The sequence below is a fragment of the Zootoca vivipara genome, chromosome 6, assembly GCF_965207765.1.
Source record: "Zootoca vivipara chromosome 6, rZooViv2.hap1.1, whole genome shotgun sequence".
In the NCBI taxonomy this organism is placed as follows: Eukaryota; Metazoa; Chordata; class Lepidosauria; order Squamata; family Lacertidae; genus Zootoca; species Zootoca vivipara.
The window spans coordinates 4,064,390-4,076,589 of NC_142589.1; the positions used below are offsets into that span (position 1 = coordinate 4,064,390).

The 12,200-nt window shown below is 48.2% G+C and overlaps 1 protein-coding gene across 1 annotated transcript in view; it reads right to left on the bottom strand.

Moving 5' to 3' along the window:
• TET3 (tet methylcytosine dioxygenase 3) overlaps window positions 1–6,936 on the bottom strand; it is a 96,614-nt gene extending 89,678 nt beyond the window's left edge. The window contains exon 1 of the mRNA XM_035121066.3: window positions 5,521–6,936. Coding sequence (XP_034976957.3) covers window positions 5,521–5,832 — 312 coding nt within the window. The 5' untranslated portion in view covers window positions 5,833–6,936. The remainder of the gene's footprint in view (window positions 1–5,520) is intronic.
• Between the last annotated feature and the right edge of the window lie 5,264 nt (window positions 6,937–12,200).

The following is a 12,200-nucleotide window of genomic DNA, read 5'->3' on the forward strand; positions in this document are numbered from 1 at the left end:
GTGTTGACCTGCTCACAGATCTGCTGTGTGGGTGGATTTGGTAACCGACAGTGTAGCATATTTCTGATGAGTGAGCTTAGTAAGTATGGGATAATGTGTTGGCAGTGCTGTGAATTCATGTGCATCATTTCACATACCCTGTTAAACCCAACTACGCTGGCTCCTCCCCAACCCCCACCTACAGTCGGCAGCCACCGTGTTCAAGAGCAAGTGATACAGTGGGGAAAAGTGCGCTCCTGGATGTCAGAGCAATTCTGAGTCATGCTGAGACGTGCTGGGTGGGGGGAGCTCCTCTGCAGGTGGGTCATTTCTAACCCCCCCCCCAAAAAAAACAAGCTTTCTCTGGTGTAAAAGTGTGTCCCCAACTTTGACATAGGGAAAGTGCATGCTTCAGCAAGCAGCATTTGGGGGGGAACATGCTCAAAGCACATTTTCTGTTGCTCCAGAGGGCACAATCCAAACCAAAGGACTCAAATGACAAGAGAGGAGATTCCAACTAAACTTTAGGAAGGAATTTCTGGCAATAAGAGCTGTTTAGCAGTGGAATGGAATCCCTTGGGAAGGTGGTGGACTCTCCTTCCATGGAGGTTTCCAAACAGATGTTGTATTGCAAACTGTCAGGGATTCTTTAACTGTGATTAAAGGAGGCTGGACTAGATGATCAATGGGATCCCTTCCAACTCTACAGTTCTGTGATTCTATGGCAAAATGGCAGCATTAGCAGGAAGACCAGGCATGGCAAATCTGCAGGATGATGATGATGATTAATTGTATTGGTTTGTCACTTTTCTTACAAAGGTAACTCAAAGCAACTTACTTTAAAAGCAATTTAAAACAATAAAAACCTATCAACACCACCAGTATAAAAATGACGGGAAAACGCAGATAAACAGCGGAGGTTCCTGCATTGCAGGAGGCTGGACTAGATAAACCTTTGTGTCCCTTCCATCTCCAACTCTATAATTATATGAAAAATACAAGACCACGTGTCCCACCTCACTAAAAGCAGCCACAATGTCCCTCAAATTAAGGGACGAAAGTCCAAGGGAAAAGAAAAGTATTTGCCTGGCACCTAAAACTACCGGTATATGGAGATGGCAACAGGCATCATTCCCTCCCTGGGGAGAGCATTTCACAAATGGGGCTACCACCATAAAGGCTTGTTCTCATGTTGCCATCCTCTGAACCTTCCATGGATGGAGCACACAAATATGGGTAAGGGGTCCCACAGGCCAGGTTGTGCCACAGTGTTGGGCTGCTTCTTCTTCCCTGGATTACAAGCATTGGGACAAAGCCTCCCAAAGACCTGCACAGGTGCTGTGGAGCACTCTAGAGTGGCATTCTCTCTTGGGGGACTTGACTCGTGGGCACATGCAAGTCAAACTTCAACTAAATGTGGGTGATGGCCACCAACTTGGATGGCTTTAAAAGAGGACCAGACAAATGCATGGAGGACAAGACCATCAATGGCTACTAGCAACAATGAGCATGTTCTTTCTCCAGTGTCAGAGGCAGCATGCTTCAAATTACCAGTGACTGGGAAACACAGGTCCTGCTTGCAGGCTTCACATAATGGGCTTGTTAGTTAGCTGGCTGGCTGGCTGGCTGGCGTATGTATGTATGTATGTATGTATGTATGTATGTATGTATGTATGTATATACCACCTTTTCCTCCAAGAAGCTCAAGATGATTTACATGGTCCCCCCCCCATCTTGTACCCACAACAATCCTGTGAGGTAGGTTAGACTGAAAGATGACGACTGGCCCAAGCTCACCCAGTGAGCTTCATGGCCAAGTGGGGACCTGAACCCTGGTCTTCCAGGTCATGGTCAGCTCTAACCATTACACCACACTGGCTGTCCAAATGAGAGAGCTGCAAGCTGCCTTCTCTGAGGCTTGAACTCAGGACCTTCAGATTATAGGACTGATACAGTGTCTGCTGTGCTAAGAAGGCTTCTGGCTGGCCGGTGTGAAAACAGGGTGTTGAACTAGATGGGTCCTTTTGGTCTGATCCAGCAGCTAGGCTCTTCTGGTGTCCTTAGGTGGGTACCACGTGGCATAACGTGTGAAGGTGGCCCTAGGCGTTGCAGCACCTTCCTCCCTCTCTCCTCCCAAGTAGGTAAACATTGTCAGTCAGAAGTTCCTGCCTGTGCTTCTTTGCTCTGGCTGCACAAATGCAACATGCAAAAATAGGAAAATTAGTCACTAACTGACAGGAAGGCCAGCACCAACCAGTGGCGTACAAGACAAAAAAGCACCAACAGAGGAGTTTCCTTTCTCTGAGAAGCAGAACTACATAATGCAGAAGTGTGACAAGGGGTTTTAAATTTAGTTTCAAGTCTCCCTTTCACAGAAATTCTCTCTCCACATGCCTCCTACTTCTAGCATAGAAGAATAGAACAGCAGCAGCAATGTCTCAGTTTTCATAGGTCAGGGAATGAGGGGGAAACCCCCAGAGAGCATATGGAGGTGGTGAGTATGGCAGATCCTCCTCCAACCTCAAAAGGCTACAAGGGAGGCAATTCGTGGCTGCAAGGCCAGTGAGAGGACGAGGAACCCTTAACCACAACCTGCACACACACACACTTAAACAAAACCCTCACTGCTTCAAAAAACATTAGGCCCAACTCCCTGCTATGGTTTTATTGACCAGACAATTGGCATGCCTGCCAGTGTACCAGCAACTATAGACACACCCACCAACTCCCTGCCATCCTAGGGGGGAGCAACTTTCAGATTTGTGTAATGTGCTTTGTAACAGTAATGTGCTTTAAGTGAGGTTGCCCTTGAAGATGGGTTGGAAACTTCAACTGGTTCAAAACGCAGTGGTCAGTTAACTGGTTGTGGTTGCCTCATATAGCCTCATTCTCAAACAGCTGCATTGGCTGCCAGTTCATTTCAGGGCCCAGTTCAAAGTGCTTATGCTCGAGTGTAAAGCCCAAAGTGACTTTGGCTCCAAATAACTGGAAACCTGCCTCCTTCCCTACAGATTCTCTGGGGTGTTAAGCACAGCAGAGGAGGCCCACATAGTAGTTCTTCCTCTTTGGGGGTAGTATTCTCTGTGGCAGCCCCTGCTGTGGAATTCACTCTGCACAGAGATGCCTCTGGTACCTTCATTAGATGACTTTTAGTGAATGCTGAAGACACATCTCTTTACCTTGACACCTGAGGTAACAAATGGAATAATAATAATAATAATAATGATAATGATAATAGTTACAAGAAGAGCCAGATGCTGAAGGTGGACGAGGTGTTACTTCTTAATCTTCCATGAAGAAAAATTAAGTCACTAAAACCTGCTCTGTTGGGCAAGGAGCAGTGTTAGAAACTCATAAGTATCAGCTAATCAGCAAATGACACCTTAAACTGAGGTTACGGTCGCCGCAACAGAATGTCTAGGTGCCATTTTTTCACCAATGAAGTTTCTTCTTCTTCTTCATTTCATTTATATCCTGCTTTATATTTTAAAGAAAAAATCTCAACGCCATTTACAACACATTGAAATATAAAATAAAATAATCCAGAATAAAACAAATTCCAGTTTCAAGGAAAATATTTCAGATCCTTCTCTGAGTTACATTTTGCTTTCCCCATTATTTATTTACTTACTTAATTCACATAGCTGCCCCATAGCAGAGGTACTCCAGGAAGCCAGTGTGGAGTAGTGGTTAGAGTGTTGGACTAGAACCTGGGAGATCAGGGTTCAAATCCCTACTTTTAATGAACCTCACTGGGTGACCTTGGACCAGTCACTGCCCCTTAACCTACCTCACTGGGTTGTTGTAGGGATTAACTGAGGAGGGGAGTAAACTACCGTATGTATTCCTTGGATAAAAAGGTTGGATATAAATGCAATAAATAAGTTATTCTGTTTATGATTAAGGAAGCTGGAAGGACCTGCCAGATGGAGACGTCAGTCAGCAACCTGGCATCCAGAAATCTCCATGTGGTCACAAAACACATCTGACTAATTTCTAACACTGGCACGGAGAGCTCCTTCACATGGAAAAAAGTGAACAGAAAAGAGTCTTGTGCAAATTACAACTTCCCATGGCCGCATCTCAACATTGAATCACATGCAAAGCAGCTACAGTACAGAGCAATGAACTCTAGCAAGTGCTACCATACTATCCAGTAAAAGCAACTTTGAAAGTGCATTGCCTTAATTTAGAAGTGGTGTTTAGCAGCAGTGTAGTTACAGGTAGGTAGCCGTGTTGGTCTGAGTCGAAGCAAAATAAAAAAATTCCTTCAGTAGCACCTTAAAGACCAACTAAGTTTATATTTTGGTATGAGCTTTCGTGTGCATGCACACTTCTTCAGTGTAGTTTGCTTTTGCTGCTTCTAGTTTCCCATATACTGATAAGAGGAAGCAGCTTAAAGTCTTCCACCCACATGAGTTGCTATTATGTCATGGTACTAGCAAGCATATTCATGACACACCTCCCATCTGGCTGAACATCATGTGTCTAATCGCTAACCATGATGTGACAACAACCTTTATACGGGCAGAATCCCTTATTAAATATTCGCTTGCAGGAAGGGCAGCAGACTCTTTCAAGGTACCCAGCTATGAGCTACAGTATCCAGACTGAGGTGCAGGCAGCTGCTCTCTAGCAGCTCCCACCACTCACTTTGGCAGTAAGAAAGCAAGCATAGCTCCGTTGGTAGAGTATGAGACTCTTAAGCTCAGTGTCATGAGTTCAAGTCCCACAGTAGGCAAAAGATTCCTGCATGCAGGGGGCTAGACTATATGACCCTTGTGGTCTCTTCCAACTCTACCATTCTATCATTCTAAGACTTAGAGGCTTTCACAAGAGGGTTTTGGCCCAATTATACAAGCAACCATTTCAAGATACATGTTTTTAGGGAGACTGACAAGGCAAAACACAATAAGAGGAGTGCAACCCATGACGACCCCTCAAAAAGGCACACAGCTGTGGCTCTTCCAACTATGTTCTATACAGTCAACCACACTTCTAGTTTGCTCACCCTTTTGCAGACCATCACCATATAACAGGTGGGGACGGTGTTCAACAAGTGCCTTGGTCCAAATGCATCCCACCCAGGAATCAAATTCTGGTCCATTCAGTTTTGCTCATCTCCCTTCCATTCTTTGAACACAGTCACTTGCAGAAGAGGATAGCAGCCACTTCTTTTTAAACATTAAAAGTTTACACTGAAAAGTGGGCTGTCTCTCAGGTTACTCCTAAGAAACCTCTCGCTCTTCAGCCACTGCCCTACACTATTCCTCACTGTTTCACAGAGCATCTGAAAGTATGCAAGAAACCCACAGGTGGTCCCAGATCCACACTTCTGCCAGCGCCACAGTGGGAGCTGAGCCACATCTCACAGATCATGTGCAACTGGGCACAATCCAAGAGTGCACATCCTCTTCAATACTGCAAAGGGTCCCAGGGCTCCTGTCACTCCCAGACTGAGCAGTGCCACAGCAGCCTGGCAACAGAAGGAATCCCTTCAAACAAACATCTAAGAAAACTTCTAAGAAGAGGAACACTTACCTCTCTCATGCACCCCAATTTCTTTTTCTTAAGAGCTTCACATTTCCTCATCTTGCAGACCTGGTGGCTGGTTCTTCGATTCACACAATGGGTGCAAGTTCCACAATTTTCCTTCCTTAAGCAAGGTGCGCAGAGCCCACAGCGCTTTCGTTTCTTCTGGGATTGGGAGGCAGAGTCCACACCAATGCAACCCTCATTCTGCACTGTTGTTGGGAAACCACCGCTGGCTGTGCTCAGCATCTCACTGTAGTCAGGGTTATGACAGGCCCCCTCCAGTGTGCTAAGTGGCGGTGCTAAATGGATCTTTTTCATGACTTTGCAGTGGCAGGGAACGGCAATGGAGCCAGCTTTGGGAGATGCCCTGTCATGAAGCTGCGCAAGACTTTGTGCCTCTTCAGAACAAAGATCTTAAAAACACCTTGGTGAATAATTTGAGTTACCTAATGAGTCCAACTCGCTTCAAGGCAACAACAAAAAAAGATATACTCTTCTCCTTGCTGTACTTCATCTACATTTCTTTCCCAATATTCTCTCTCTTCTCAGGGTGCTACACCCCCAAATGGTGGGATTTTTAGGACAACAGAGGTTAGAGGTGCTCTGAACGTGGCCATCCTGGAGAGAAAAGAACTTTGGACAGGGTGAGTATCAAGAAAGAGTTCAGTTCGAGGCTCCACACCTGGTGGTCCAAAGCCAGCCTTCCTCAGCAAAGTATTCTAAAGAGGAATGTGGTCGGAGTGGGGGGGGGTCATTACTCACAGCACCCCCTCCATATGCACATCAAGGTTGGATACACAGCCCAAGCTCATTCCACATTAAACTGGTGGCAAAACAGCACTCTTGGGTTTCCAAGACAGCAATTTAAAAAAAAAAAAAGTGTCGTTTTTTATTTGTTTTGAGGAGAAGGAAGCTCTTCCCTGGGAACGCCCTTTAAAAACTTTAGAAACGCGACCCTGCCCCACCCTCCACGCTAGATCCCAGCGGGAATCCACTCCCTGATGGACGTTTTGCGTCAAAGAAGGATCTTCCTCCTGAAGCCTCGCAGGCAAAGCTTGAGAGAACTTTTCTCCCTCCTCCTTTTGCTTTCTAAAAGACTCTCATTCCGCAAGAGAGAAGAGGGGATTGTGTTTCGGGCAAACTAGTCTCTCGGCTGGTCAAGCCCCCCGAAGGAGCTTCCAAACGCCGCCCCCCGCCCAAGACACAAAGGAGCCCTTTATTATTACCACCAGCACGAGCCGCTGCCGCTGCTGTTGTCGCCGCCGCCTCCTGGGAAGGGGAACCGCTAGGATCGGGCCCGTTTGGGGGAGGGGGCAGGGAGCCCCCGCCTGCAGCTTGCTCGGCGGGGCCGGCGGAGGGAAGCAGCAGGATCTGGAAGGCGGCGGAGCACGAGGAAGCGCACGTTGCTGCTGCTGCTTCTTTGTTCTGGAGGTGCCTCTCTCTCCCCCCGCCGGTTGCTGGGCGGGGGCTGGGCCGGGCCGGGGGGAGCAGCAAGCGGCCTGCTGCCGGCGCGGGGCTGACTCAGCGCCGCCCGCGCGATGCCAGCCGGAGGGGCGCGTGGCACTGGCGGCGGGGCGAGCGAGCGCTGCTCCGGACTGGATGCTCCGCCGCCGCCGCCGCGCCTCGGGCTCGCCAAGTTGCAGCTCCGCCGGCCGCGCTCCGTGACCCGCTCCTGCCCACGGGGGTCCCCGCTTGCTGGCGCCCCTCAGCGCGGAAGAAGGGACCCGGACGAGCGCATCTGGGAAGGACCTCCTCGCAAGCCAGCGGGAGGGCCAGGGTCCCCTGGGTGCAGTCGCGTGGCCACAGCCCGGCTACCGCCGTCGGCGCGCCCTCCTCCCCGGCCCCTTCACACGAGACGCCTCAGCTGCGCTTTTCAGCCTCTCTCGTGGGGTGAGGGAAGGGCTGGGGAGTAGGAAAGGAAGCCGGAGGACCGCCGACGGGCATTTTAAAAACTTGTTTGGGCCACACTCGCGCTCAAATCATAGCTGCCAAGTTATCCCTTTTTTTAAGGGATTTTCCCTTATGCTGAATAGGCTTCCTCGCGAGAAAAGGGAAAACTTGGCAGCTATGGCTCAAATGCTTCAGCTTCTTGAAGAGCCGAGCCTGTTCCCACATGAGCTATTCACACGTGCACCCACCAGGGCCCTTATTTGGCATGAGCGCGAAGGGATTCTGCTCCTGCCCAACTAAACCCACCTTGGAAAGGGGCAAAAGGGGCGCAGCTTTCAGGGGCGTTTTAAAGGGGGAAGGAGTAGAAGTGTGGCCATGCTGGGCCACTCCAGCCGTCCAGTAGGGGCTCAAGTGATTAAACTTCATGCACGACAGAATAATAACATCATATCGCGGGGGAGATGTAACCTAGCCACTATATTACTTTGTTGTGTCTGAAATTCTTGAGGGTTGGAAGAGCATCCATTCAATTACAGGTCACCCCCCCCCACCAACCTGCAGATTAAAGTGGTACCGTCCAATCACACCATGACCATCTCAGTGTCAAGTGGACTGGATGGGCCTTTGGGCTGATCCAGCAGACTCTTCTTGGGTTTTTATCATAGAATCCTAGAGTTGGAAGAGACCACAAAGGCCATCCAGTCCAACCCCCTGCCAAGCAGGAAACACCATCAAAGCATTCCTGACAGATGGCTGTCAAGCCTTTGCTTAAAGACCTCCAAAGAAGGAGACTCCACCACACTCCTTGGCAGCAAATTCCACTGCTAGGTTAGGGCAGTGTTTCTAACCAGGCGTATGTACCCTTTCCCAATGAAGTGTTTGAAGGTGGGGGGGGGAGCATGACTTTCCAAAAATACATACAGTGTAAGTGAAAAATCAAGAAAAATAAAATTCAAAACTTTTGCTCAGAAGAGGAGATGGTGTGTTACATGATCTGCACATTATCATGGGCGTAGCCAGGATTTACCCCCAGCTACGCACAGCATCAGGGGACCCAGCATCAGGGGACCCAGGTGGCGCTGTGGTTAAACCACTGAGCCTAGGGCTTGCTGATCAGAAGGTCAGCGGTTCGAATCCCTGTGACGGGGTGAGCTCCCGTTGCTTGGTCCCAGCTCCTGCCAACCTAGCAGTTCGAAAGCACGTCAAAATGCAAGTAGATAAATAGGAACCGCTACAGCGGGAAGGTAAACAGCGTTTCCATGTGCTGCTTTGGTTTGCCAGAAGCGGCTTTGTCATGCTGGCCACATGACCTGGAAGCTATACGCCGACTCCGTCGGCCAATAATGCAAGATGAGCGTGCAACCCCAGAGTCGGTCACGACTGGACCTAATGGTCAGGGGTCCCTTTACCTTTACGCACAGCATCACAGGTCCACCGTAGTTCAGTATTATCTCATAAAACAAGTGCCTGGCATGCTCTGGTCCATGGGGTCACGAAGAGTCAGACATGACTAAACGACAACAACAAACAGTACAGCTGTTCATCACACACTGCAGTTAAATCAGTTGCATCTCGATTTGTGCTGCTCTGTGGGGCTTGCTCTGTGGGGCTTGCCAGTGAGTAGGAGGATCATAGCAATGTTCTTGTCATCTGGCAACACTGCAAAGAATATGACCTTGCCCCTCAGCTCTATGGAATGCACACTCAACACACTCATTTTTATCAAGGAAAATTATTTTTATTTTTGTTTTCTTGGAGAAGTGCGACACTCACCAGTTCTCTCTCTCTCTCTCTCTCCCCCCCCCCCCCGGCACCATGCACATATAGAAGAGATGGGGAAAGCAGCAGAGGGAAAGATAGGAGAGGCAGAAATTCTACTCCTTATTCCCTTTTGGCTTTGCTCACTAAACTCCCCATATGGGACAGCTGCATATTCCTACATAGCAGGGGGTTGGACCAGCGGTTCCTCAGGGCCCCTTCCAACTATGATTCTATGAACCCTGGCATTTTATTGTTTCCTCTTAAAGCATCTTTATACCCATGTCCCCCATACCCATATCAGAAGGGTTGTCTCCATCTTTGCCCACATACTGAGAGCTACTAGTTGACCACCTTGTTCTCCTTACAAAGCTGCAATTCTCAGAGTTCCCTCAGGACAGTTAAACCACTGTGGGAACTGTAGCTCTGCAAGGGAAAAGGGGGTCTCTTAACAACTCTCAGCACCCTTAACCACAACTCCCAGAGAAACCAAGCCTCATGAGGAATGGTTGAGGGAGTTGGGAATGTTTAGCCTTGAAAAGGGGAGACTCCGGTGATGGGATAGCTGCCTTCAAATATATAAAGGGCCGTCTCACAGAAGATGGAGTAAGCATGTTTTTGCCTGCTCCAGAGAGGGGAGGGCCCAAACCAATGGATTTAAATCATAGGAAAGTAAATTCTGACACAATACTGGGATGTGATGGACTCCCTACTGGAGATTTTTTAAAGCAGAGCTTAGATGGTCATATTTCAGGGATGCTTTAGCTATGGTCTAAACCACTGAGCCTAGGGCTTGCCAATCAGAAAGTCAGCAGTTCAAATCCCCATGACGGGGTGAGCTTCCGTTGCTCAGTCCCAGCTCCTGCCAAGCTAGCAGTTCGAAAGCACGCCAAAAAGTGCAAGCAGATAAATAGGTACCACTCCGGCAGGAAGGTAAACGGCGTTTCCGTGCGCTGCTCTGGTTTCGTCAGAAGCGGCTTAGTCATGCTGGCCACATGACCTGGAAAAACAGTGGACAAACGTCGGCTCCCTCGGCCTGTAAAGCGAGATGAGCACCACAACCCCAGAGTCGTTCGTGACTGGACTTAACTGTCAGGGGTCCTTTACCTTTACCTTTATAAAGCAAAAGTCACCAGCAACAAAACCAATACCACCTGGATGCCCTTTCGGTGCTTTCAGCTCTTTGGTCAGCTTTCCCATCAAGGCATTAGGTCGGACACACCTTTGGAACTTGCTGATTCCCCCTTAATTCTTATGTTATAACTTGCTATAACTTGACAGGCTGCCAACAATAAAACACTTCAGTTCTTTATGTACCAGTTACACATTATTTTTTTTAAGTGTTGAAGTTTTTATTGGCATTTTTATTATTTTTTGTTGTTATTCACTTTGGGATGTTTTGTGGGGAGGGATTCTTAATTCGTTAAACAAATAGTATGCATAGCAGCCTCCAGATTGTAAAAATAATTTTTAAAAAACCCTCAATGTAAAGGAGCAGCCAGCTTCTCCTGGTCTGAACACCAGCTCCTCTGAGCATGAGCCTCCTTGCTTTCAGATTAACCATGTGGACAGCAGTCAACCAAAAATATTTAATTTATCACACCGATCTGGGTAGGAAAAAACATTTGACTCCAAGACATCTCCCAGACTAGCAGCGCTTCACTCCCATGCTGGGACAGAGCTGTGTTCTTCCAGAGTCTGTTAGGCTCTTGAGCTGAAGCACTTAATTAAACTCTAGTGTCCGGAAAGTGAGTTTGAAATAAAGCACCGCCTAGTGTGCAGCCACAGCTTTGAACTTTTAAAATGCATTTACCAGACCAGTGAAACTCCACCGAATTCAAATAGTTATTTCCCCAGCAAAGCGGTTTTAGAGTCAGTCTATGTACATACTGCATCGCCAAAATCGAGAGGCAGGTTTTTAAAAGGCATTTCCCCTTCACTGGCATCTTATTCCAGAGTGCTGTGAACTTGTCGTGTTCTGCAGGGCTCTGTGCTATCCTTTTAACTAAATTAGGAAGGTACTCCATTGTCTCCCAAGGCAGATAAGTGCCAACAACAACAGTAAATACTTTAAACTCAGCTGGCCATCAACACTTATTTGCTGTTAATTTGTTACATTTCTATCCCACCTTTCCCCCAAAGAGTTCAAGGTGGCAAACATATCTCTCCTCCTCCCCATTTCATCCTCACAACAACCCTGTGAGGTAGGCTAGGCTGAAAGCGCGTTACTAGCCCATGGTCACCCAGTGAGCTTCAGGACTGAGTGGGGATTTGAACCCTGGTCTCCCTGGCCCTAGTGCAACATTCTAACCACTACACCACACTCACACATGCTTGTGCCTTAGCCTGCACCATTTGCTTTCCAACTGTGTGGACAGAAACTGGCCAGCAGCCATCACTGTGACATCAGGTGATTGGTATGTGGAGAGTCCCACCCACCTGTCAAACTTGGCTTGGTGTATTTGTTTGTGTGTGAGGGGGGCGGCTGGGAGAAAGAGAGAGGAACAGAGGGGGAGAGCAAGAGCAAGAAGGTTCTACTCCTGTTGGCAGGATCCAGATTCTCACCCCTGCTTTAGAGAACAGGCTGCACACACTCAAAAGCCATTGGGCCAGAAAGCAGGGAACTCTTTCAGCGACAGTCAAAAGTGTTATTTTTAAGTCAGAACTGCTGGATGCACATGACATGAGGGGCTAGAGGAGAAACAAAACGAAATACCTGGCTGGTTAGCAGCTCTTCGGAGACAGCAACAGGGAAATGGCAGAGGAGGACACCTTTGGGATCAGACCAGAGGCCCATCAAGCCCAGAGTTTTGTTTCCACAGCCACCAACCTTTAGGTGCCTTTGGTAAGTGCATGAACAAGATCGGTGTGCATGGTCACCCTCCCTGCACATGGTCCTCAGGAACAGTATTCAGAGGCATCCACCTCTGAACTTGGAGGGAGCATATTCTTGCATGATGCACCCCAATCTCAAAGTGGCAAGAGATTTCAGGGTCAATTCTCTCAGATCTTGCAAGCCCACATTCCCTTTAACATTA